We start from the raw sequence: 13,477 nt of genomic DNA on the forward strand, positions 1-13,477 counted from the left end.
GGGGCAGCAGGGACTGACTCTCATTCATTCACTCAGCTTCAGCCCATTGAGGATTTGAACCCTGGTCTCTAAGGTCCCAGTCTATTATGCTAACCACTACACCATACTGTCTCTGGTTAATTCAATACCTGAATTATGGGGAGGCAGAAAAGGCCCTGACCTCCTTACCTTTTGTGCTGGCCAGCTTAGCTACTATTTTCAGAAGTGACAAGGGAGCATGATGTGTCTGAAGCTGGGAGAGGATTCAGGAGCTGGACTTGTGGGTGTTTATTAAGAGCACCCTACTCTTTCACCCCAATTTCGAGCGCTGCCAGCATCTTGCTGTTCGTAATAGCAACATTCCTGCCTTGACAGACATACATCGGGAACGTGGTGATTTCAGTGAATCCGTACGAGCAGCTGCCCATTTACACGGAAGAGATAGTGGAGGAGTATAAGAACTGTAACTTCTTTGCGGTAAAACCCCACATGTAAGTGAGACCCCCAAGGGAGACGGGTGTGTGTGTGTGTATGTGACAGCTTTGAGGAATGGGATGCTAGTGGCAAGCCAGCCAGCCCTTCTAATGCTTCTTCACTGTGCCTGCATAGCTATGCCATAGCAGATGACGCCTATCGCTCACTGAGAGATCAGGACAAAGACCAATGCATTCTTATCACTGGAGAGAGCGGGGCCGGCAAAACAGGTGAGTGAGAAAGGGTTATTCAAGGGAGAGGGGGAGAACGTCTTAAAACAGGGGTGGGAGACGTGTGTGAGCTTCCGGAAGTTGCTGAACTACAATTCCCATCAGCCCCCAGCAAGCATGGCCAATGTTTAGGGATGATGGGAGTTGTAGTCTAGCAACACGTGGCAGGCCTTAGCAGAGTGGTGGGTTTATATAGTAATGTTGGCATGTTTCTGTATGGCTGCATCTACGCAGCTATAAAAAACACCCAGGGGAAAAACCCATCTTAAAGCTCACAATGGAAAATTTCATAAGTTCCGATTTCAGCACTACAGTGCCATCTGGTGTCACAGTGCTAAAACACATTCATAACTACCGTATTTTTCCGTGGATAAGATGCGCCCCCCCCCCCGTATAAGATGCCCCCTATTTTTAAGAAAATAGGGGGGAAGATTGCCCCGTTTATAAGATGACCCACAGTTTTTCACATAATTTTAAAGTAAAAAACCCTAGTCTTATACATGGAAAAATACGGCACTTTTCCCCTAATGTAGCTGAGTCCTATGTAATTTGTCAAGGTGACCAGCCTTCCCCAAACTGATGTACAACTGATCACTAGTCATGCTGCCTGGGGCTGATGAAGGTTAGAGTCCAACAACATCTGGAGGGCAGCAGAGGAAGTCTGCACTAAAGAGACTGATCCGGCTTCATATCATGTAACATGCTACTGCCAGGGGATGGCAGGATGCTGAAGAGTGAGCGCCAGGGGAAGTCGGGGCTGGAGTCTGACTCGGGAGAGGGGGCCAGTGGTCTGTGGCGACCTATACCAGCCAGGAAGCAGGAGTCGGAGGCAGGGGAAGCTTCAGAGCTGGAGGAAGAGGCAGGCCAGATCTGGGTACTCCCCACCCTCTGCTGAACCACTGTCTCCCAGAACCAGGAGGGGATTGAAGAGGGATGAGCAGAGGAAGTTTCCATGCAGGTGTAGTCTCCAGCTGTGTGCATGCAGCCCATTGGGGGAAGATACATAAACTGGTGGAGGGGGAGTGGTTCCTAGTTGCTGAAACGGCTCCATAGGGCATGTACATTGGAATAACTGCCTAGACACTAAGCGGGTGTGCATAGTTCTTGAGAGCTGTAGAGGTGAGTGTGATATCTTTGACAACAGTTAACTCTCTGCTGTGTGCATTCTTTGTCTGGGAAGTGCCCTTGACACTATCCAAAAATTACCACAGCCTGTGTTCCACCTGGTTCCCTCACCCCCAATCTCCTTGTTCACATAGACCAGTGTTTCCCCAACTTGGGTCTCCTGCTGTTTTTGGACTACAATTCCCATCATCACTGACCACTGGTCTTGCTAGTTAGGGATGGTGGGAGTCGTAGTCCAAAAACAACTGGAGACCCAAGTCTCGGAAACAATTACATAGACAGATATAAATAGGCTGTTCACAGCTGAAAATGCCCTCCTGCCTTGCATGAAATCCGACTAAGTGCTTATGCAAACAATTATGCACACATCTCCCAACAAAAGTATAATCCAGAAGCGGGAACCTCTGGCCCTAAGGCTTAATTAGGTCTGCCAATCCTCTCCATTGGGCCTGCAAAGCCACTTTGGGCAAACCATATCCACGTGCTAGTCATCTAACATTGAATGATACCTGCGGCAGGACACTTAAAGTCTATGGGATCTCTAATCTAAGCACTACAGTACTAAGATCAGCACTGAGGTTGGTGGAAATACTGCTTTTGACTCTTAAAGAATGGATCTCTTACCTCTAGTCCTCCTACTTTTCCTGTACCCTCAGAGGCCAGCAAGCTGATGATGTCATACGTGGCAGCTGTATGTGGGAAAGGGGAACAGGTGAATCGTGTCAAGGAACAGCTGCTGCAGTCGAACCCAGTACTGGAAGGTATGTACATGCTGATTTCTTCTCTGTGAATGGGATAGAGAGGGCTGCGTTCTGGGACAGCAAGTATCAAGGCTCTTTTGCACTTTTGATAAGGACGCTAATTGTACGCAGTTGTTGCTCATTACTTGTGAGGGATCCAGATGTCCCCACTGAAGCCAAAGCTTCTGTTGCGATCATTTGCATTTGCTGTAGTTGTGCAAATGTTATAGCCACATATTGGACAGTGCCCGTGGCATTAGTGATACAAACTTGTCTTGGCTTTGAGCTTTTGAGAACCTTTGAGTTTTCATAATCTGTGGTCTACCAAGTCCTTGAATTCTATACTATTCTATACCTGTTTGGTCCACTCTTGCCATGGTATGTTGCCTCTACAATCTAGTCCAGAAGACCTCTTAACATCATGGAGGAGGAGGCTTTTGGATTTGATATCCCGCTTTATCACTGCCCTAGGGAGTCTCAAAGTGGCTAACATTCTCCTTTCCCTTCCTCCCCCACAACAAACACTCTGTGAGATGAGTGGGGCTGAGAGACTTCAAAGAAGTGTGACTAGCCCAAGGTCACCCAGCAGCTGCATGTGGAGGAGCGGGGAAGCAAATCCAGTTCACCAGATTACGAGTCCACCACTCCTAACCACTACACCACGCTGGCTCTCCACCACATGGAAGGGTGGAAAAGGCTTTCCTGGGTAAACGTGCAACCCTTTTAATGACCCTCTTCATCCCCTATTGCAGCCTTTGGAAACGCCAAAACCATTCGCAATGACAACTCCTCACGATTTGTAAGTATTTGCTGAGGAATGAATGTTTTGGGAGAGTTTGTGTCACAGCAAGAATTATGTCAAGCCACTTAAGAGGGTGGGATGGGAAGAGAGAGCAAGAATTCTGGACTCAGATCTGCGCCTACATCAAAATTCCACAACTCAAATAGTATGCCAAGAAAAGATGATTGACGTGACCTGCATAAATGGCGCTAATCCAATGTCCAGGTACTGTAATATTTGCCTGTTTCCCATCATTTATTGTTATTCTACTCTTCATGGAAATGAGAAAACGTTGTGCAGCCTTGCTTTCTGACTTGAAGAAATCTTGCTTGATGTGGTTGGTTGGGTGGATACAAAAGCATCTGTTAGGGCAAGAAGACTTGTTTTTAAAATAAGAAATGCTGCTGTTTTGGAGGAGAGGCCATAGTTTTGCTTGAGACATTTGCACTGTGGGAGAGAGGGAAAGCACCCACCCCTGAATGCCATTTTCCTGATCTAGATCCCCACTGAAACTGCTACTTGCTCCACTGGGGAAAGTAAACATGTCTCGTGTAGTTTGACCGTTGCTGTCAATTTTGAATCACCAAGTCCCTATATCTGCACTGTAAATTGGGCTACTCTGAAGCAAAAATGAATTAAACAATAGGAACTCAATTCCCAAAGGTGGGTGGACTCAGTATCACATCCTTCAGGGGTTACAGGCAGCTTATTTTGCTTCAACAGCTTTCCACATTCCCTTCTTCTCCTTAGGGCAAATACATGGATATTGAGTTTGACTTCAAGGGCGATCCTTTGGGTGGCGTCATCAGCAATTGTGAGTATGAGATACCAGACCCTGATAAAGTTTGTCAGAATTTATAAGGCACAAACGGGATTTCATCCTCTTGGCCAGTTGCTGGAACCAGAAGCTGCAACTCCCACCACACCTGACAATTGGCCATGCTGTCTGGGGCTGATGGGTGGTGGAGTCCAACAACATTGGAGAGCCATAGGTTCCCCAACCTTGAGACACACACCTACATTCTAGTATCTAGTCAGCGTTAGGGTTGCCATATTGCAAAAAGGAGGATACATTTGCCAACTTCTACTTTTAACTAGTGATCACTATGACGACTCTACCCATGAAAAAGAGGACATGTCCTGGGAAAAGAGGACATATGGCAACCCTAGAATGTGTGCTCTCTAGAAGTTTTGGACTACAGGTCCCACCATCTCTGGCAATTGGCCATGCTAGATGGGGCTGAGGAGAGTTGGACATCCCATTGGCTTCCCTGTCCAGCAGCATCTTCAAGGCAACAGGTTCTGTGCTTCTGTTTATCCTCAGAGGCACACTGCTAGCCTATAAGATTTTTCAGGAGCCTAGGAATATCCAGAGACGCTACAGATAGTAGCTTGGCCTTGATGGTGCCTGTCCCAATGCTTACCTCTTTTATTTCCTCCTTCCATTTATTCTCAGACCTGCTAGAGAAATCCCGGGTGGTTCATCATGTCAAGGGCGAGAGGAATTTCCACATCTTCTACCAGCTGCTGTCTGGAGGCTCTGATGAGCTGCTCAGTACGTTGTTCATGCATGGGGCCCATAGCTGTCAACCGTCCCTTATTTGGTGGGAAAGTCCCTTATCCCAGCGTCGTGTCCCGCTGTTGTCCCTTATTGATGATATCCCTTAAATTTCCCGGGATTCAAAGGAAACAGCTCTTCTCCCTCTCTCCCTGCTGGCCAGGGAGGAGGGAGGCTCCAACTGTGTTGCTTGGCTGCGTTGCTCGCCCAATAATGAGTCTAAGAACGACGGGGGGGGGGGGGGGAAGCTTGCATGCCTTGTGCCGATCAAATATGCCGCGTTGCCTGGGGACTCGCCTTTGCTCAGCGCTTCCCAGCGGAGAGGTGACGGTGGTTTTCCTTGCTGCATCCTCTTTGCCGGGTTGCTGTGCTGGCTGTGGGAACCACCACTTGAGGCTTCGTTTGGCTGCTGGCTGGGATTTCTGCCTTTGGCTCGGAGGGGCTCAGAAGTTGAACATACCTGTGTCCAGGAAATCCCTTATTTTGGCTGCTGATCCCTTATTTTCGAGGCTGCTGGTCCCTTATTTTCAAATCTGTAAGTTGACAGCTATGACGTGGCCTGAAGCACAAAATGGCAGAGTTAGAGGGCTGCATTCTAGGCCAAGTGCGTGTGGCCCCATTAGGGAAGAGAGCTCTGGCCATTTACTTCTGAGTGGGGGTGGTTGAGTCTTGTGAGTGGGGGACACATCATAGCATCAGAATATGGCCTCCCTTAACACAGGGGTGGGGGGCTCTGTGAATAAAGGAGGGGTGAGAATCACAGAGGCCACGGCAATGATTCCTCCTCTTCAACAGGACAGCTGAAGCTGCAACGAGACTGCCGCCTTTATGGTTACCTCAACAGAGAGGCCTCAAGCCTGCATGGTATGGATGATGCCGCCAATTTCAGAGCTGTTCAGGTATGAGTTGTGCTGTGTGCCATAGTGGGGTCTGGGGTATAAATTGTACCGGTCTGTGAGTGGCAGAAGATGTAGTAGTGGTAGTAATGGTGGTGATTTTTGTCCTCATGTAACCTATATGCATGCAACCATGAACAGGAGGGAGTTTTCTGAAGACTTACATACCCTCCAACATTTCTCGGATGAAAATAGGGGTGTCCTGTTCCCATCTGACTGGCTTGCCCTAGCCCCTCTGGGCGGCTTTCAACATACAGTGGTACCTCGGGTTACAGACACTTCAGGTTACATATGCTTCAGGTTACAGACTCCGCTAACCCAGAAATAGTACCTCGGGTTAAGAACTTTGCTTCAGGATGAGAACAGAAATCGTGCTCCGGTGGCGCGGCGGCAGCGGGAGGCCCCATTAGCTAAAGTGGTGCTTCAGGTTAAGAACAGTTTCAGGTTAAGAACGGACCTCCAGAACGAATTAAGTTCTTAACCCGAGGTACCACTGTATATAAAAACATAATAAAACATTAAACATTTAAAAAAACTTTCCCTACACAGGGCTGCCTTTAGGTGTCTTCTAAAGGTTGTATAGTTACTTATCTCCATGGCTCGGGGGTCACATAACTCCATACCCTCCAACACTTCTCTGATGAAAATAGAAGAATAAGAATAAGAATAGGAGTTTGGATTTGATATCCCACTTTATCACTACCCTAAGGAGTCTCAAAGCGGCTAACATTCTCCTTTCCCTTCCTCCCCCACAACAAACACTCTGTGAGATGAGTGGGGCTGAGAGACTTCAAAGAAGTGTGACTAGCCCAAGGTCACCCAGCAGCTGCATGTGGATAAGCGGGGAATCAAACCCAGTTCACCAGATTACGAGTCTACTGCTCTTAACCATTACACCACACTGGCTCTCCATAGGGTCGTCCTATGGAAAAGTGGGACATTCTGGGATCAAATCAGAAACTAGGATGGCTTCTGTGTATCTGGGACTGTCTCGGGAAAATAGGGACACTTGGAAGGTCTGGACATAGGGCTCATTCACACTTCCATTTGCTCCATCACTATCCCCCAGTGCATTTTAGCACTGAATCGGAACAAATGGCAATTGGGGTTTCCACATATTGCCATTTGTTCCAATTTAGCCCTAAAGAGCAGGTTTTCTGTGGTAAAGCACAGGACAGAGGCAGAACTGCTCAGACCCTTGCCCAGACAACATAGGATAGGACAACTGCTAGACCCATGCTTTCTAGGCGTGGGAATAAGCAGAAGTGTGGACTAGCTCTTAGCGGAACCCAAGGTTTATAGAAGTACAAATGAGAGACACAGAGAACACCACAACATGAAGTATGAGCAGGGCCGGCTCAGGAAATTCTGTCACCTGAGGCAAACCACAAAATGGTGCTCCCCCCCACCAGGAAAGTAGGGGAGAGTGAAGATCTAAATCAAGAATAGGGAGGGGGGATAAAGATCGACATTGGGATCGGATGCCCCTTGGGGATCCTGCTGCCTGAGGCAGTCGCCTCACCTTGCCTCTTGGCTATGAGCATGTTCAGCAGCTATGAAATCCTCACTGACTGTTGGTGTATGTGTGTAAAACTGGGGAGGGGAAATGTGCGGGTGGGGAAATGTGTGTGTGGGAGGGGGAATATCCTGGAAAGGGGCATGGGTGACTGGAACCCTGAACAGAAGCACGCATGGCACATAGCAGCATTCTGTTGCAGGTCCCACTTGCATATTTCTGTGAATCCACAGACCTACCCTATGGCATATTAGAGACTGTGCAACCCAAATCCTTCTCTCTAGTTAACCAGAGTGCTTTCAGAGACAGGGGCTTAAGGTTGCAAATGGGTCGTTGAGATATTGCAAATAGGAAGTTGGCGGCAGTTTTGTTGAATTTCCTCCAGAAAGGGAAAACCAGGATTAGATGGGGGGTGGGGGAGTATGGACTGGCATTTTGAATCCAGGAAAGTCTCATGGACAATTAAGGAGCACTGATATCATATTAAACACCTGCCTGGGAGCACCCTTAGGTAAAGGTAAAGGGACCCCTGACCATTAGGTCCAGTCGTGACCGACCCTGGGGTTGCAGCGCTCATCTCACTTTATTGGCCGAGGGAGCCGGCATACAGCTTCCGGGTCATGTGGCCAGCATGACTATGCCGCTTCTGGCGAACCAGAGCAGCGCACAGAAACACCTTTTACCTTCCCGCCAGAGTGGTACCTATTTATCTACTTGTACTTTGACGTGCTTTCGAACTGCTAGGTTGGCAGGAGCAGGGACCGAGCAACAGGAGCTCACCCTGTCGCGGGGATTCGAACCGCTGACCTTCTGATCGGCAAGTCCTAGGCTCTGTGGTTTAACCCACAGTGCCATTTACACATCCATTTTTGGCCCTGAAAGTATAATGGGTTTTGCCTCGGATCTCAACATGCTCATACACAGAAGGCTTTGCTGTGGTCCATAGGGAGCTCACTTGAGGGCTTTCCTGTGTTTAACCCTGTTCCCTAATGCTGCTTTTCTTGAAGGATGCTATGCGAGCCATTGGCTTCTCCCCATCAGAGATCACAGCGGTGCTGGAAGTGGCGGCTGTCGTCCTCAAACTTGGCAACATAAAGTTGGGGCAGCAATTTCAGGCCAGTGGAGCAGAAGCTTGTGGAATCGAGGATGACAAAGGTCAGCAGGGCAGGATGGGTCATCTCCAGGATTACCATGCAGAGTTTGGCCCAGGGTTGATTGCCCCATAGTAGCTCACGATTTTGAGAACCAGATCTTTCCCCAGGTGTTATGTGGGTGCATGCAGCCTGTGTGCCACTGGCTTAATAGTCTCAGTTCGGTGGTATGATACACCCGGTGGCCAGGGTGCCATATTGGGTTTATAATTAAAAGGGTTTTCCTAAATACAGTTAGAACACCAGCTGCCCTGCACCATTTAGCAACATTTAGTAATCCAATGGGACGTCATCACTTTGCGAGTTCCCTCTATTTTTTTTTTTTTACTAAATATTTATTAAGGTTTTTAAATATAAATGCACACATAATAAACGATCTTACTTCTATCACAACAATTTCATCACTTCTTTGGACTCCCTCATGTCTCCCGCTCCCATTTACATCGTTAAAAATTTTTTCCAAACAAATTATCAACTTGTTTACAATCTCATGTCCACTCATTCAAATATAATCTAGCACTTCTTTCAAAAAATTTTATATTTTCTTTAGTCTCACTTATCATCAAATTTAAATCTAGTTTAGTGGTGGCCAGTTTTTTATAATCTAGCATCCTTCTTAACATTCAACCAAATTACAATGTTTTTGTAGATACATCTTGAATTTCTCCCAGTCTTCCTCCATCTTCTCTTCTCCCAGATCACGGATTCTGCCGGTCATCTCGGCCAGTTGCATATAGTCCATCAGCTGCATCTGCCACTCTTCCAGTGTGGGTAGATCTTGAGTTTTCCAGTTTTTTGCGATGAGAATCCTTGCTGCCGTTGTTGCATACATGAAAAATGTTCGATCCTTCTTTAACACCTTCTGGCCGACAATACCCAGAAGGAAGGCCTCTGGTTTCTTTGTGAAGGTATACTTAAATACCTTTTTCAGCTCATTATATATCATTTCCCAGAAGACCTTCACCTTAGGGCATGTCCACCAGAGGTGAAAGAATGTTCCTTCATTTTCTTTACATTTCCAACATTTATTATCAGACGAATGGTATATTTTGGCAAGTTTAACTGGGGTCATGTACCATCTATATATCATTTTCATAACATTTTCCTTCAGAGCATTACATGCGGTGAAGTTCAGCCCAGTGGTCCACAACCTTTCCCAGTCCTCAAACATAATGTTATGCCCAATGTCCTGTGCCCATTTTATCATAGCCGATTTAACCATTTCGTCTTGTGTATTCCATTTTAGCAGCAAGTTATACATTCTAGATAGTACCTTAGTCTTTGGTTCTAACAATTCTGTTTCTAACTTCGATTTCTCCACCTGGAACCCTAACTTTTTGTCATTTTTAAAAACTTCTTTAATCTGAGCATAATGTAACCAGTCTCGCACCTTATCCTTCATTTTCTCCAAACTCTGCAATTTCCAATTGTCTCGCGAGTTCCCTCTACAACCTGCTGCATGTGGCAGGAATAAAAATAATAGCAGGCAAACAACCTTTTAGGGAAACGTTGTTTGCTGTTACTGATCTAATTGAGGTGAAGGAAGACTCTGATTCTAAACCTCTGCTGCCTTGTGGGATATCTTTGGGAGAAGAAAAGGCTAAGGAGTAAACTCTACACCAGGCTTCCTCAAACTTGGCCCTCCAGATGTTTTGAGACTACAATTCCCTCATCCTTGACCACTGGTCCTGCTAGCTAGGGATCATGGGAGTTGTAGGCCAAAAACATCTGGAGGGCCAAGTTTGAGGAAGCCTGTTCTACACAAATCCGAAGTGGAGTCCCTAAGGTGGTTGGATGGTGCCTTGTATGCCTCCTTCTGGCAATTCCTGCATCCAAGCTGGTGCCAAACCGATTGCTCTGCCTTCCTTTGGACCACATCAGCGAGGCCAAGAGCAGGGTCTCATCATCTGGGCAGCTCAGGACTTCCATACACATTGCCCAGGCTTGTGCCCCAGAGAGGTCACTTTGTTGCTGCTAACAATTGCACAAATTGGGGGAGGGTGTGCATAAGAAGGCACATACAGTGGTGCCTCGCAAGACGACGTAAAGAATCCATTCCGCGAGTCTCTTCGTCTAGCGGTTTTTTCGTCTTGCGAAGCAAGCCCATTGACGGCTTAGCGGATTAGTCCTATTAGCGGTTTAGCGGCTTTTAGCGGCTTTTAGCGGCTTATCGGCTTATCAGATAAGCGGATAAGCGGCTTAGCGGCTTAGAAAAAGGGGGGGAGGGGAAAAAACCCGCAGGAACTCGCAAGACATTTTCATCTTGAGAAGCAAGCCCATAGGAAATTCGTTTTGCGAAGCACCTCCAAAACGGAAAACTCTTTCGTCTAGCGAGTTTTCCGTCTTGCGAGGCATTCGTCTTGCGGGGCACCACTGTATTTGTGAAAACAGTTTTCAAGAATGTGTTATTTTAAGGGAAATTGCTGACCACAAAAATTATGGAAGGTTATAGACAAAATACCTATATTAGGATAAATGTGCACTAATATGCTGACAATTTTTTTTACAAGGACTGGGGGGAAAGTAATCCAGACTGATGTAGAAATGTGGAGAACAAGACTGAGAACAGCTGAAATGGGCAAGTTTGTCCATCCCTGCCAACTAGAATGAATGGAACAGTAATTGGTAGAAGACAGCCAGAGCTTGGGAAACTCCTGCCTCGATCCCCACTGAGCCTCCCTGCCTTGATTTCTCTGCATTGCAATGTGTCTCCAGTACCAGGGAGAGGAACTCACTTCCCGTTTTGCTTTTGCAGTGGTGCGGGAGATCTGTCAGCTGATCCAATTGAGTGAAACTGCCCTGGAGCAGGCTTTGTGCTCTCGCACAGTGGAGGCCCATCAGGAGAAGGTGGTGACAACACTAACGGTCTCACAGGTGAGTGTGGAGCTAAGGTGCATGCAGATTTCCAGTAAGTCACTAGTTCCCGTGCAAAAATGTTGGTTCTGCTGCATTTCCATTCCATTTTTTTTTTTTTAAAAAAAACCCTTTTTCACAGAGACTCGAGCCTGTCCTCTCAACCAGTTCAATGGGTGGAGGTCTCAATAACTGTCTTGCTCATGTTTTTCTTACCAGCCACTTCATACTGGGTCAGGTCATTTATGTACATATTCTGCTGCATGCTAGAATCTGTGTTTTGCATCTCACTGCAGACATATCAGCAGTGGTGTGCTAACTCATTTTCTCCAGTATACAAATGCCAAGGTGCAGGAGTCTGAAGTTAGCCTGATAGCTACAGGGAGCAGGGCCTTCTTGCAGGTGGCACTCTCTTTATGGAAGAGGGAAGAGTCACAGCTCAGTGTTAGACCATTTTCCGGGTCCAGGTTCGAATCCCAAACTCCCAGGTAAGGCTGGGAGAGACCTTGCATTAAATCCTGGAGTGTTGTTGCCTATCAGTGTAGACAATATTGAACCTTTCAGCAGATGTTGAAATTAGGGGTGTAAGGATGCAGTGATTTCTGTCCCATCCTGTGATTGTTGCAATCAGCACTGTTTCTGTTCCACTGCAGTTCGGCTTCCGGCCAATCCTACGTTATTTGTGTCGCTAGCAGTTATGGTCAAAAGTAATGCAATTAATTATGTAGTTAATATTGCAATTAACTTCAGTGCATTGTGACAGAAGGGAAACATCAAAAACAAGGCAGAAAATAATACTGTATTGGCCCAAATATAAGCCGCACCATTAAAATTCAAGGGGGGGGGGGAGAGAAAAAAGGCGCTCCCTTAAAATTCCGCAGGCACTCACACCCATTTGGTTTCACCATATGTCTGTTTCAGCAGCGATATTTTAAAAGCCAATTTTTGTAAGGTCGCGAATTTATGCCACACTTTAACTTTTCATGGTTAGAATTTGGAAAAAAAGTAAGGCTCATATTCAGGCCAATATGGTATACAGTGGTACCTTGTGATGCAAACGGGATCCGTTCTGGAGCCCCGTTCGCATCCCAAATGGAACGCAAGACGCGATGGCGCGTCTGCATGTGCGCGGGTCATGTTTCGCTGCTTCCACGCATGTGCGCGATGTCATTTTGAGAATCTGCGCATGCGCGAGCGGTGAAACCCGGAAGTAACGCACTCCGTTACTTCCGGGTTGCTGTGGAGCGCAACTCGAACGCGCTCAACCTGAAACAGATTCAACTCGAGGTATGACTGTAATTATTGATGTAACATTTGCTGACTCAAAAATCAATCATAGTGAATAGCACACATATTCACTTGTATGATTTGAATTATTGACTGTGGTTGAACACTGCTCAAATTTCCATTTCTGACAGAACTCTCTGACATCCCTAGTTGAAATCCAGGCTGTTGTAGGGCACAAAACAACCTATGAATGTAGTATGTTCCTGCCCCCCCCTCCCCGTCATACTTTCTCCTTTCAGTTCTAGGAATGGCAGTTCTGTAGAGCAGCCATTAAATTATCGTAATTTTACAAGTTACAGGGATGATTCTAAGGCTGGTTTCGGACCAGTATACTTAGGATGTGTAAAACATGCCCCCATCAGATAGTTGTAATCCAGGATGGTTCTGACCTGGGAGCTTTAGGCAGTGGCGTAGCGTGGGTTGTCAGCACCCGGGGCAAGGCAAGTAATTTGCACCCCCTAACCTGTGGATTTGCGCCCCCTAACCCTAACCCCCAGATGTTGCGCCTGGTGCGGCCGGCCCCCCCCTGCACCCCCCATGCTACGCCATTGGCTTTAGGGCTGAGTTCTTCCCAAGGCAGGGGCTATTACTCTGGCCCAGGGCTCTCAGATTCCTGAACGGGTTGTGTGTTTCCCGGTCTAACAATCTCTGTCTTGCTTCCTAGGGTTACTATGTGCGGGATGCCCTAGCAAAGAACGTTTATAACCGGCTATTTAATTGGCTCGTTAACAGGATCAACGAGAGCATCAAAGTGAGTGTGCGCAGTGGATATGATCCACCTGACTTAAAACAGTGAAAATGAGTTTAACATCCAATGTATTAAAGCAGTGGTTTAGGACTCAGCGATGATCCTTCGTTTCAGAACTAATGTCATACACAAGCTTTCC

The 13,477-nt window shown here is 46.9% G+C and overlaps 1 protein-coding gene and 1 long non-coding RNA gene across 3 annotated transcripts in view; one reads left to right on the forward strand and one right to left on the reverse strand.

Moving 5' to 3' along the window:
- The window catches only part of LOC309334630, a 235,790-nt gene that overhangs the window by 73,884 nt on the left and 148,429 nt on the right, over positions 1-13,477 (reverse strand). The window lies entirely within an intron of this gene.
- Positions 1-13,477, forward strand: part of LOC309334555 (unconventional myosin-Ia-like) — a 60,672-nt gene that overhangs the window by 12,998 nt on the left and 34,197 nt on the right. For both annotated transcript variants that reach the window (XM_081848926.1, XM_081848927.1), the window contains exons 3-12: positions 355-470; positions 589-683; positions 2,465-2,569; positions 3,301-3,347; positions 4,080-4,143; positions 4,786-4,884; positions 5,683-5,786; positions 8,307-8,454; positions 11,206-11,324; positions 13,255-13,341. In XM_081848926.1, coding sequence (XP_081705052.1) covers positions 355-470; positions 589-683; positions 2,465-2,569; positions 3,301-3,347; positions 4,080-4,143; positions 4,786-4,884; positions 5,683-5,786; positions 8,307-8,454; positions 11,206-11,324; positions 13,255-13,341 — 984 coding nt within the window. The remainder of the gene's footprint in view (positions 1-354; positions 471-588; positions 684-2,464; positions 2,570-3,300; positions 3,348-4,079; positions 4,144-4,785; positions 4,885-5,682; positions 5,787-8,306; positions 8,455-11,205; positions 11,325-13,254; positions 13,342-13,477) is intronic.

The sequence above is a fragment of the Podarcis erhardii genome (assembly GCF_964252035.2).
Source record: "Podarcis erhardii genome assembly, chromosome: 2".
Classification (NCBI taxonomy): Eukaryota; Metazoa; Chordata; class Lepidosauria; order Squamata; family Lacertidae; genus Podarcis; species Podarcis erhardii.